The 11,337-nt window shown below is 40.4% G+C and overlaps 2 protein-coding genes across 2 annotated transcripts; both read right to left on the bottom strand.

Moving 5' to 3' along the window:
• Positions 1–2,770: 2,770 nt before the first annotated feature.
• LOC104959717 (FH1/FH2 domain-containing protein 3-like) lies at positions 2,771–6,173 on the bottom strand. The gene is made up of 3 exons (XM_010787615.1): positions 5,578–6,173; positions 4,813–4,974; positions 2,771–4,190 (listed from the first exon to the last, which is right to left on the bottom strand). Exons 1-3 carry the CDS (start codon positions 5,675–5,677, stop codon positions 4,114–4,116), a joined length of 339 nt encoding a protein of 112 aa, XP_010785917.1. The 5' UTR covers positions 5,678–6,173; the 3' UTR covers positions 2,771–4,113.
• Positions 6,174–6,795: 622 nt separating this feature from the next.
• On the bottom strand, positions 6,796–11,331 carry LOC104959718 (FH1/FH2 domain-containing protein 3-like). The gene is made up of 4 exons (XM_010787616.1): positions 11,214–11,331; positions 10,345–10,485; positions 7,372–7,530; positions 6,796–7,068 (listed from the first exon to the last, which is right to left on the bottom strand). The coding sequence occupies exons 1-4, from the start codon at positions 11,322–11,324 to the stop codon at positions 6,796–6,798; spliced, it is 684 nt and encodes a 227-aa protein (XP_010785918.1). The 5' UTR covers positions 11,325–11,331.
• Between the last annotated feature and the right edge of the window lie 6 nt (positions 11,332–11,337).

An 11,337-nucleotide genomic window follows, 5' to 3' on the forward strand; every position in this document is an offset into this window, starting at 1 on the left:
AGACACTTTAGCAATATAATATATATATTTGAGTTTTCTAATGTTTCTTTACCTATTCTCTGGCAGATAGTTCATTAAGAAAACAGAAATCATTAGCGGATGTTGCATTCTTGAGGTGTGACCATCTCTATTCACAAAATGTGAGAAAGGTAATTTATCATGTTCCGACGTTTACACAAAGTAAGTATTGGAGAATAGGGTTTGTTTTCTTCTGTTTCTTTACCTATTCTCTACCAGGTAAGTCATTAAGAAAACAGAAAGTCCTATGCGGATGTTACTTTGGGTCACATCCGCACTTTGGGTCACATGCCGATGTGTCCTTGAGCAAGACACTTTAGCAATGTAATATATATATTTTAGTTTTCTTCTGTTTCTTTACCTATTCTCTGGCAGATAGTTCATTAAGAAAACAGAAATCATTGGCGGATGTTGCATTCTTGAGGTGTGACCATCTCTATTCACAAAATGTGAGAAAGGTAATTTATCATGTTCCGACGTTTACACAAAGTAAGTATTGGAGAATAGGGTTTGTTTTCTTCTGTTTCTTTACCTATTCTCTACCAGGTAAGGCATTAAGAAAACAGAAAGTCCTATGCGGATGTGACTTTGGGTAACATGCCGCACTTTGGGTCACATGCCGATGTGTCTTGAGCAAGACACTTTAGCAATATAATATATATATTTGAGTTTTCTAATGTTTCTTTACCTATTCTCTGGCAGATAGTTCATTAAGAAAACAGAAATCATTAGCGGATGTTGCATTCTTGAGGTGTGACCATCTCTATTCACAAAATGTGAGAAAGGTAATTTATCATGTTCCGACGTTTACACAAAGTAAGTATTGGAGAATAGGGTTTGTTTTCTTCTGTTTCTTTACCTATTCTCTACCAGGTAAGGCATTAAGAAAACAGAAAGTCCTATGCGGATGTGACCTTGGGCCACATGCCGATGTGTCCTTGAGCAAGACACTTTAGCACAAATCGCTCCCGTAGGCATGTCTACGGTATTGAAGTGTTTGTAATGTAATATGTTCCAAATGTTCAACTGGAGGAACAACAACCTTTTTTTATTGCGGAAAAAGGAAGGTTAGTTTCAGTAGACACATCAAGTGTACTGCTGTTTGCATATTGAGGGGGTTGGAGAATAGGGTTTGTTTCTTCTGTTTCTTTACCTATTCTCTACCAGGTAAGGCATTAAGAAAACAGAAAGTCCTATGCGGATGTGACTTTGGGTCACATGCCGATGTGTCCTTGAGCAAGACACTTTAGCACAAATCGCTCCCGTAGGCATGTCTACGGTATTGAAGTGTTTGTACATTAATATGTTTCAAATGTTCATCTCTACTCACAAAATGTGAGACAGGGTATTTATCATTTTCCGACGTTTACACAAAGTAAGTATTGGAGAATAGGGTTTGTTTTCTTCTGTTTCTTTACCTATTCTCTACCAGGAAAGGCATTAAGAAAACAGAAAGTCCTATACGCATGTTACTTTGGGTCACATCCGCACTTTGGGTCACATGCCGATGTGTCCTTGAGCAAGACACTTTAGCAATATAATATATATATTTGAGTTTTCTTCTGTTTCTTTACCTATTCTCTGGCAGATAGTTCATTAAGAAAACAGAAATCATTGGCGGATGTTGCATTCTTGAGGTGTGACCATCTCTATTCACAAAATGTGAGAAAGGTAATTTATCATGTTCCGACGTTTACACAAAGTAAGTATTGGAGAATAGGGTTTGTTTTCTTCTGTTTCTTTACCTATTCTCTACCAGGTAAGTCATTAAGAAAACAGAAAGTCCTATGCGGATGTGACTTTGGGTCACATGCCGATGTGTCCTTGAGCAAGACACTTTAGCACAAATCGCTCCCGTAGGCATGTCTACGGTATTGAAGTGTTTGTAAGTTGCTTTGGATAAAAGCGTCAGTTAAATGACATGTAATAATGTAATGTGGAAGAAGACCCAGAAGACTCACAATGACCCTATCCTCTCACACGGACGTTAACACAGTATGATAAGTATTGGAGAATAAGGTTTGTTTTCCCCCGTTTCTATTACTTATTCTCCAACAGGTCGGTCACTAAGAAAACAGAAATGGTTGGCGGATGTGTCTCAGGTGGTCAACGTGTTTTTTTGTTTTGCAAAAGTAAAGTGAAATGTCACGTTTGTCTCTGTTTTCTATCTATCCTATATTTGCCCTCTCTCTCACTACTTTCCAGATCTTATTCCTATCTTTGCTGGACCTCGATGCGTTCTGGAGTTGGCTGAGGTTTCTCCACTTTTTTCCTGTTAAAGGGTTTTGTGGAGTTTTTCCTTCTGCAACTTTTTAGATCTTTTTGTACAATTTTGAAATACAATTCAAATATAAAATTCTAATTCTTTGTCTTTCTTTACTTTGAAATGTGTGTGTTCAGCTTTCAACACTGTATACTGTATTTAACTTATTCAGTTGGAAAAACACAATTTGGTTGCCAGTTAATTGAAACTACTGCTAAAAGTCTTGGAACTGGAGTTTATACATACCCCAAACCTGGCACGAGATGTCAGTATCTTTCAGCACATTGTCAAGTTATTGCCTCATAGAGCTTTACTCTTGCATAGATATGGAAATCACACATGCAGCCAGATTAAAAGGCTGCATGTCGTCAGCAGCGTGTCCAGACATGCAGAGTGAAATAAGTGGTGCTGTCTCAGGGATTCCATTTCCGTGCGTTAAGTGTGTGTGCTCCAGAAAGGAAAGCATAGAAGAAGAACGACACTTGGATCTTTTTTTTCACTCAATGTTTTTCGTATTTTATTGCAGAGTGTTTATACACAGCATTTCAAGTGAAAGTGTAACCATGGTTTCATGTTCAGCTCACCACATTATATCTATGCAGCGATGTTTCCCTGTGTTTTCCGTTGTACCATGAGAGGAGCAGATGGTTCAGCTGAGACCTTTTATTATTATCCACAAACTTTTCATATAAAGTACAATGCACAGAGTTCAGAGTGAATGCTGAACCCTGCTCTCCTCTCAGCACACAGCATCTCCTTGAAAACATATTTCAGCTTTGACCACATCTTTCATTTATTTTATAACAATTCACAGAATAGCCTCTTTTCTCTCAGACAAGTTTCTACAGAAATTACAAAAATATTACATCAAATGAACCGCACTAATCATGCACACTGTAGTCTACAGTACTCAGTACCTGGCAGCTGAAAAGGGCATTTACACATTTTCTGCAGAACTTCCTGCACGTCCTTCAAAATAGATTATTACAATTTTTAAAAAGGTCTTTATCTTTTTGTCTTTTTACATTTTACAAACAGCTCCTCTGAGATAAATACTTCCTTTGTCTGTTTTGCACGAGTCATTCATTTCAGCATTAGAAACGTATAATGTCGAGTAAAGTGCAAGATGTCCGAGCTTTGCAAATAAATATTTTGCCAAAATAAAAAAGTGAAATGTAACGAACAGTTGTACTCGATATAACCGCACCTGTGAATGTGACATTTGTGAGTCCTCTGAGAAGTAGGAGGTGACTGTAACAAGAGGGAGGGATGGCTAAAACCACAGTACCGTCCCTTTTAAATGAAAGGCACATCACATCGGATAGAAAACCTTACTCATTCCTACTCAACACAAACGTGTCAAACGTGCAGCTGCATTCGCCTCTTTGTTTGAGGATCTCCTGGGATTCTTTGAAACTGGATTAGAGAACAAATCAAACTTTGTCATCCTAAACAACTGAAATTCACAGCTTAAATAAATGAAAAATAGTCACGTCACAGATGCAAAAACTCACAAGCAAAACGTTTCCCTTAGGACTAACGCGAAAATGTTTCCATTCAGTGTAGACGCGGCGGCACTGAATTTAAATGTCCTTTTCCTTGTCAAGTGAAATACATCAGTTGCATTAAAAAACTAAAACGCTATCACGGCTGCGGCTTCATCACTCAGACACATCAGGCAACATTAGCAGCTGGCAAAAACAGGGGTCTGTGACTGGTGGAACACAACTCTGTGAAGTGAGGCGAAGGCAGGCGGCAGGACAGAGATGTCGATTTGAATGATTGTCGCAGTGTTTCCACGGAAATGACGACAGGCGGCGGGAAGGTCACATTTATCCATCTGGAGAATCGCTAAGTCCTAAAGCGAGAGCTTCCTCTGGGGTCAGACCGTTCTTCAGAGTGCGCCTCACTGTGAGGAGAGACAAAATACATGATCTATGATTACGTTTATAACGTCAACAGCATGTATACAATTGCTAATTACGTTAGCTATTAGCGTTCATGTTTCCCGGTGATATAGACAATGTGTGAATGCATCTGATTGCATTGTGGTAAATTCAGAGTCAAGTGTGTTTGGAGCTTCACCCATACTGTGCCACACCATATCTCTGCATCACCTTTGATCTTTCTTTTTTTAAACCCTCAACAACAAGTACGCCAACTGTATAAGAAAAAATGACTTGGTTGCTGGAAAAACCATATCATAATGAAATAGTAAAACAATGACTTACTAACGACACAACACTAAATCAGACATGTTGAGATAAGGTGAGACCCGGTGAGATCCGGTGAGATCCGGTTTCGTATTTGTATTTTGTGTCTCTACTACGACATGTTTCCATGCTTTAATGTTACTGTTTAAAAGACATGATGCAACTGTAACTCCTTAACAGAACTTCATTGTAAAAGTGATCCACAGATTGTATTCTAGCATTAATGAAAGCAGCTTTCTGTGTGATCACCGAAGCTAGCCCTGTTGAGGATGAGTATCTGTTTCAGTTTATGGACAGAGGTTCAGGTACAGGTCTTACAGGACTTGCGGTTGGCTCTGGACCTCCTCCTCTCTCTGGGCTGGGCTGGACCCTGCGTGGCCGACCTCACTATCCGCTCCATGATCTCGTCTGCGTCTGCGTCGTCGTCTCCCCCGATCGGAGTGTCCTCCACAGGCGGAGTCCTTGAAGGCATAATGCGACCTGAAAAAATTGAGAATATTGACAAAGGTTTAAAAAAACAAGACCGATTTAGTGACTCTGGTTTTGACTTTGGTCTCCTCTGTGTGATCATATCAGGAACTTCCTGCATTGAGAATCAGAAGTCCTTTATTCATCACATATTCATTCATATACATCTGTGGTGTCCAAACTACGGCCCGGGGGGCCAAATGCGACCCGCAGCCCATTTAGAAACGGCCCTCAGCTAATTCCAAAAGTATAATGAAATATGGCTCACAACATGAAACTTGTGCTTGTCATATATTGTACTTCTTAAATATATATGTAACCTAGACCCTCCAGAAAAACGCGATTCTGTGATCGCAGAATTTACCGCATAATCAGCAAAATGGTATAGCTGCCAACAAAATAAATGAAACCCTATGGAGAGCTGTGATGTAGCTGTTTCATTTTCAAGTATCAAGCATTATTTAGCTACATTTGATTGATTTAGCTAACTTATAACTGAACTGATACACCTCACCTCTAGTGAACGGCCCAGCCCTTCGTATATTTTTCTGTATGTGGCCCTCAGTGAAAAAAGCTTGGACACCCCTGATATACATTATATCATCATCGTCGTACCTCCTCTTCCGGGCCGGGATCTCGTCCGTGTGCGCAGCCCCGGCACGGCGCTGGCCTCCTTGTCCCCCCCGCTGAGGGTGGTCCTCAGCATGGCCTTCATGTGCTCGTGCTCTGCAGCGTCCTCAGTGTGGCCCAGACCCTGTGGCTGCTCACACTCCTGACTGCCACTGGGGGCGCTGGTGGTGCTGCTGCTGGAGCCATACCGAGCACACTGGGGGCGGGGAGACAGAATACAAGAGAATAACTAATCAGCAGCTTGTATTTACTATTTGACTCAAACAAGCCAAGACTGAAAATCAAGGTGCACAGACCCATTCAGCAACAATGAATATTCAGCAACTACTCTTCCTTTGACGGTTCTTGAAATGAATTGTAATTGTATGGTTGTACTTATAAAGGTGCTGATATGTTGATTCATGCTTTGATCCGTCCTTATTATTATTATTAGTGCGATCGATAAGATGTAATGTATTGATGTATGTTGATTGTTGTGTGTGTACCTCTCAACGGACTGCAGAGAGAAAAAGCTAAATCTGGCATAAATCATCGCTTGTCTTTCCTCTTTTTCAATTAAAAACCTAATAATAATAAAAGAGGTTAAACATCCAACCTGTAGAGAAAAGGAACAGCCTGGAGAAGTCTAGAAAAGGTTAGTGGTTTCATGCACGCACGCACGCACGCACGCACGCACGCACGCACGCACGCACGCACGCACGCACGCACGCACACACACACACACACACACACACACACACACACACACACACACACACACACACACACACACACACACACACACATGCTCTGCACATTTAATCAAAGCTTTAGAGTGCTGAGTTTGTTTGGCTTTGTATATGTATCTCTGTTTCTTCTTGAATTAAACCAAAAAAACATGCTTATTTTATTTTAAATGTGTTTGGTTTGGCCTTTCCTTTCTCTACATACACATGAAAAGTATCTACATTTTATTTGTATAAAATAGTTATACATTGGAAAGCACTTGTATCACGTCAATCAAGGTCAAATTAAATTACTATAAACCCTATAAACCCATACCAGATTATTATGAGTTTATTGAGATTTGATATTTATTAAATCATACAAGGAAACAGACAGCTTTGCTACATAATGGCTCGCTGATAAGTCAAAGCCTGTTGAGGATCCCTTTAAGAGTTCAAAATGAACACTGCACGCAAACTACTAATCATTTATAATGCTTTAGGAAGGATTCTGTCTGAGCTTATAGATCCATGAGAGCAGTTTTAGTTTGATCTCATCACAACAGCACTGTCCCGTGTTGACACAGACCTTCTGGATTGTCTCGTAGTCCATCTTGAAGGCCCAGAGCTGGAGTCTGGCAGAGAGCTCGCTGATGGAAGACAGAGTGAGGAGGAACTGCTCAGCCGAGCCCAGCGGGACGTCAGGATTGGCCAGCTGGGCCTCCTGGATCTTCTGCTTCTCCTCCTCTGTGGGGATCATCGTCAGGATTTTCTGAGAGCAACGACATAGAAGAATATGAGAGGACAGCAGGATACGAGTGAAAAAGATCTAGGATTCCTTTCCTGTTAAACACCTGAACTAAGAACATCCGTAACATTCACCTGTTTACAACTTACAAATGATGTACCACTTGTATAAAGACTCCTATGGCACTACTTCTATTCTATTTGATTGTATTTACTTGCACTGTGTTATTGTGCTGTACTGTTGGAGGAGCCTGTGACCTAAGATTTCCATCGACATAACTAAACTGTAGCTATGTACGAATCTTGAAAAATAGTCTGTATCTCTCACCTCAATGCCCTCCTTGTTTAGCGCATATTCATCAAAGTTAAGGATGGCTGTCTTGATGGTGCGAGGAGGAGGAAGCACCGTCAGACCGATGTTGATGGCGTTACTCCTCTTGGAATCCAAAACGATTATCTCAGTCCGCTTCCCATCTGCTGCTGTTTTCTAGGACATAAAAAGACAGAGAGGGTCAATGCCGGGTCTCTCCCTCTCCCTCCCTCCCTCCTTCCCTCTCTCTCTCTCTCTCTGTCTCTTCTGTCAGTGTGGTCTGCGTTATGGGCTTGTAAGGATTAAAGGGATAATCACTCAGGTTACATTGACTGCAGCTGTGGCAACTATATGTTGAGTAGGAACAGGAAATACCTTGCAGTATGTGTGTTTGTGTGGGTGTCTGCAGCCATATTGTCACTGTATGTGAACAGATTACCTCACCAGCACTTTATGAGCTATAAATGGAAGGAAGTCGTAATATATCAGCACATAAAAGTGTAACAGAGTAGCTGCTAAGACCTGGTTACTGCCACGAGGTAATAATATCCTTTCCATATGCCGACTGGAAGACTTACTTTACACCATCACTCTGGCACAATGTGTTATATCTTACAGTTTGCTGTTAAGTGTAAGACTACCTCACACTTTTTATGATGCATTTTCTTGTCTACCACTGAGGAGTTGTATCTGCCATTTTTGAAGTCTTTGTACTAAGATACGTAATGAAATACCAATTTAATCATTTCTACATAATGTTACACAAAAACTATTAGATGCATGGTCAAATCTTGTATTCGCTTTACGCCATGTTTTTGGAGGAAGCATTATATTTGGGGTTGGGGAAGTTCTGTACAGTTGAACCTGCATAGATGAACAGTTTTTAAAGCAAAAACATGCTATTATTATATGAGACTTATGCTTTCTGTGGTCAGAAAACAGCCGTCTCATCTGAGCTCATCAACCTACTCTGTTTCACTCACATATTTGTCACGCTCTGAGCTTTTACTTCAGACCAAACAATATGGATATACACACGCAGATAGATAAAAAGGAGCACATTTAGAAAACTAGTAAAGACAGGGTTTATGCAGGAATCCTGAAGTCAAATGTAATTCCTTTTAAGACCCTTTCCATACATTTTAAGACCTCATCGCCACTTTGAGTTCTAACCGGTTGCCTTGGCGACACACTTTACCTCACATTGACTATATACAATATTGATTGTCCTTCCTCCTTATTTTCAAACCATTTGGACGCAGACTTGCATTTCCCCATAACGATGTTGTTTAGCAACCGGCGTAAACGGAGCTTCGCGCGCTATCAAGCAGTGAGCGTGTGATGTCCTGTTCAGATGACGTCAAATCCAACGGGATGCCATAAATAAAGTACCGGTACACAGAATCACACTACAAACCTACGCAATGATTACATTCAGGCAGACTGTAGAATACAAGCTCTTTGTATATACTTATTGAAAACAAGCTACAAAATGTAATACCTTGGAAAATGCTGTTTAATACTTTTTAATAGCCTTAATTTTCGCTAAATTGATTTCTCAACTTTTAATACTTTGAAGACCCCGCGGACACCCTGTAGTAAAGACCGATGGATGTATACCTGAAGAATACACACAATTATACCAATAGCGAAGATGAAAACCAGCATGAAGTTGGTTTGAACCTTGCAATCTCTAATCTAAAATATCTAAAGCACATACTTAACATTCTGATGGGTTAGGTAAGAAAACCATAGAACCTAAAGAAGGGAACAAAGGAGAGTCTGCCAAAGCAATAATAAAGAACTATCAGAAGAGGTGGCTCTGACCTCCGATGGCTTTGATTTTCTGGTGGTCCTGTAAACCCTGGATTCTCTCATTTACTGACAGCTTTGCGTGAGCTGTTTCGAGTGTCTAGCTGCAGACCACCATCACCCCGTCACAAATATGTGCAGGCCAGAAGTCGACGGAGGCGAGCCACTTACTGCTACGGCTCTAACAGACGCTGTGGCTTTGAAGCAGCAGCTCAGGAGTTCAAAGTGTGAGAGGCCAGCTCCTCATCTTTGCACTCCATACTTTTCTTATTTAGAGGCTTTGTGAGAATTATGAAGGGTTCAAAACTCCCATGTTTGATCATGATCAGAACACAAGCGACCTAGTTTAACCGTGAAATCTTTCAACGACTTTCATGTGCTGGAGATAATGGACTCAAAACCCATTGACTTTGTGGCTGGCATTGGCAAAGTGTTTTTGATAAAGATGAGTTTCTACATTTTAGAATTACAAAAATGTCAGATTTATCATGTTAGAATCAGCTTTGGGGAACACTGACCGACAGACAAATTACACATGTATTGCATTAATTAGGAAATGTGTCTGAAGACCATGAAGTTTCAATTGTATGTAATGTGTGATGATTTTGATGAATATTAGATTTCTACTACATATAATATTTACTTGATATATCTATAGAAATACTACTAGTACTACTATTACTACCACTACCACTACTACTACTACACTATTACTACCACTACCACTACTACTAGACTACTGCTGGTACTACTACTGTACCACTGCTACAACTACTACTACATTACATGTCACTTGTTAGACGCTTTTATCCAAAGCGACTTACATACTCAATACTGTGGGCAATCCCCACAGGAGCAATTTGGGGTGAAGTGTCTCAGGGACACAACGACATGCTGACTGCAGTGGGGTTTGAACCTGTGACCCCCTGATCCCAACACCAACTCTCAACCCACTGCACCACACACATCACAGTACTGATGTTTATTATTATTAACATGAGATTAATATTTCCTTTTTCAAATATCAAGGTTATCGTCTGGTACATCGTGACAACCGTAGTGTGTTGTAAAATGAATAAAAGAACAAACAGCACTTCCGTTAGATGCCAATGTGATAAATAGTCGGTCAAGGCTTACGTTCAGTATCTAACAGTGAGACTATTAGCACTTGTTGTTTACCTTTGTAACTGGCATTTCCTTTGATTTTGTCTCGAACAGGTGTTCCAGTTTGGCGGTGTCCATTTTCACTGGATCCAGTTTGGACCAGAACGAATCTCCGCTCCGCTTGTAGTCCCTGTACTGAGGGTCTGTGGGGCGCACCTGATCACAGAGAAAACACTGCATGAAGTACGGAGAGACAAACAACAACAAATATTTCCTCCGTGTTGACTGGCACTAAAACATGCCGTCTTATAAGTTCTCTTAATCTGTGGGAACTCCTGTCCAACCAAAAAGACAGGTCCAACATTTCTGACAAAGCAAACACGGCACTCTGACTTAAATTCTCCCTGCACCCAGAGGAAGTGATAGCTGTCTGATTGGCCTGACCTTTTTAAAGAGTTTTCCTTAGCGTACTATTTTTTGTGGTTGGGCTCACGGGGGTTTTGTTTTTCTTTACAATTCATTATATTTTAGGAAAGTAGTTGTATGTCATGTTTCTAAAGACAACATATTGGCTGTATCCCAGAAGCTACAAATATCACAATCACAAAGCTGGTATCTATGAACTAAAAACAAGTATCATAATAATAATAATAATAATAATTGTGTAACGTAAAAATGATCTCATATGGAAGACTTAAATTGAATTTCTTTTTAAAATATCCTGGCTTTGACTATTGATAAATTAATTTGTTTTATTAGATCTAAAATGGTAAGACTTAAGATCTATCAGAACAAACGGCATTTTTCCTGTTATACTAAATATAGTCTTTGGGCATTTTGTGTGACCCTCGATCTCCACTGATCATCCTTTGTATAGATGATGTGTAACACTGGATGATAACATTGATCTGACTGATGTTACTGGTGTTCTCTCCTCGACTCACCTCGCTCCAGAAGAGCCGGATTGTCTTTTTCTTCTTGTTGAAGAGCGGCGGCTCCGAGGGAGGAAGCGCTGGATTTGTGGCACCGAAGCAAGGAGGATGAGGAGGCCTCATGCTCCCCAGCAAG

This window comes from Notothenia coriiceps, unplaced genomic scaffold (assembly GCF_000735185.1).
Source record: "Notothenia coriiceps isolate Sejong01 unplaced genomic scaffold, NC01 NC01_scaffold00030848, whole genome shotgun sequence".
NCBI classification, from domain to species: Eukaryota; Metazoa; Chordata; class Actinopteri; order Perciformes; family Nototheniidae; genus Notothenia; species Notothenia coriiceps.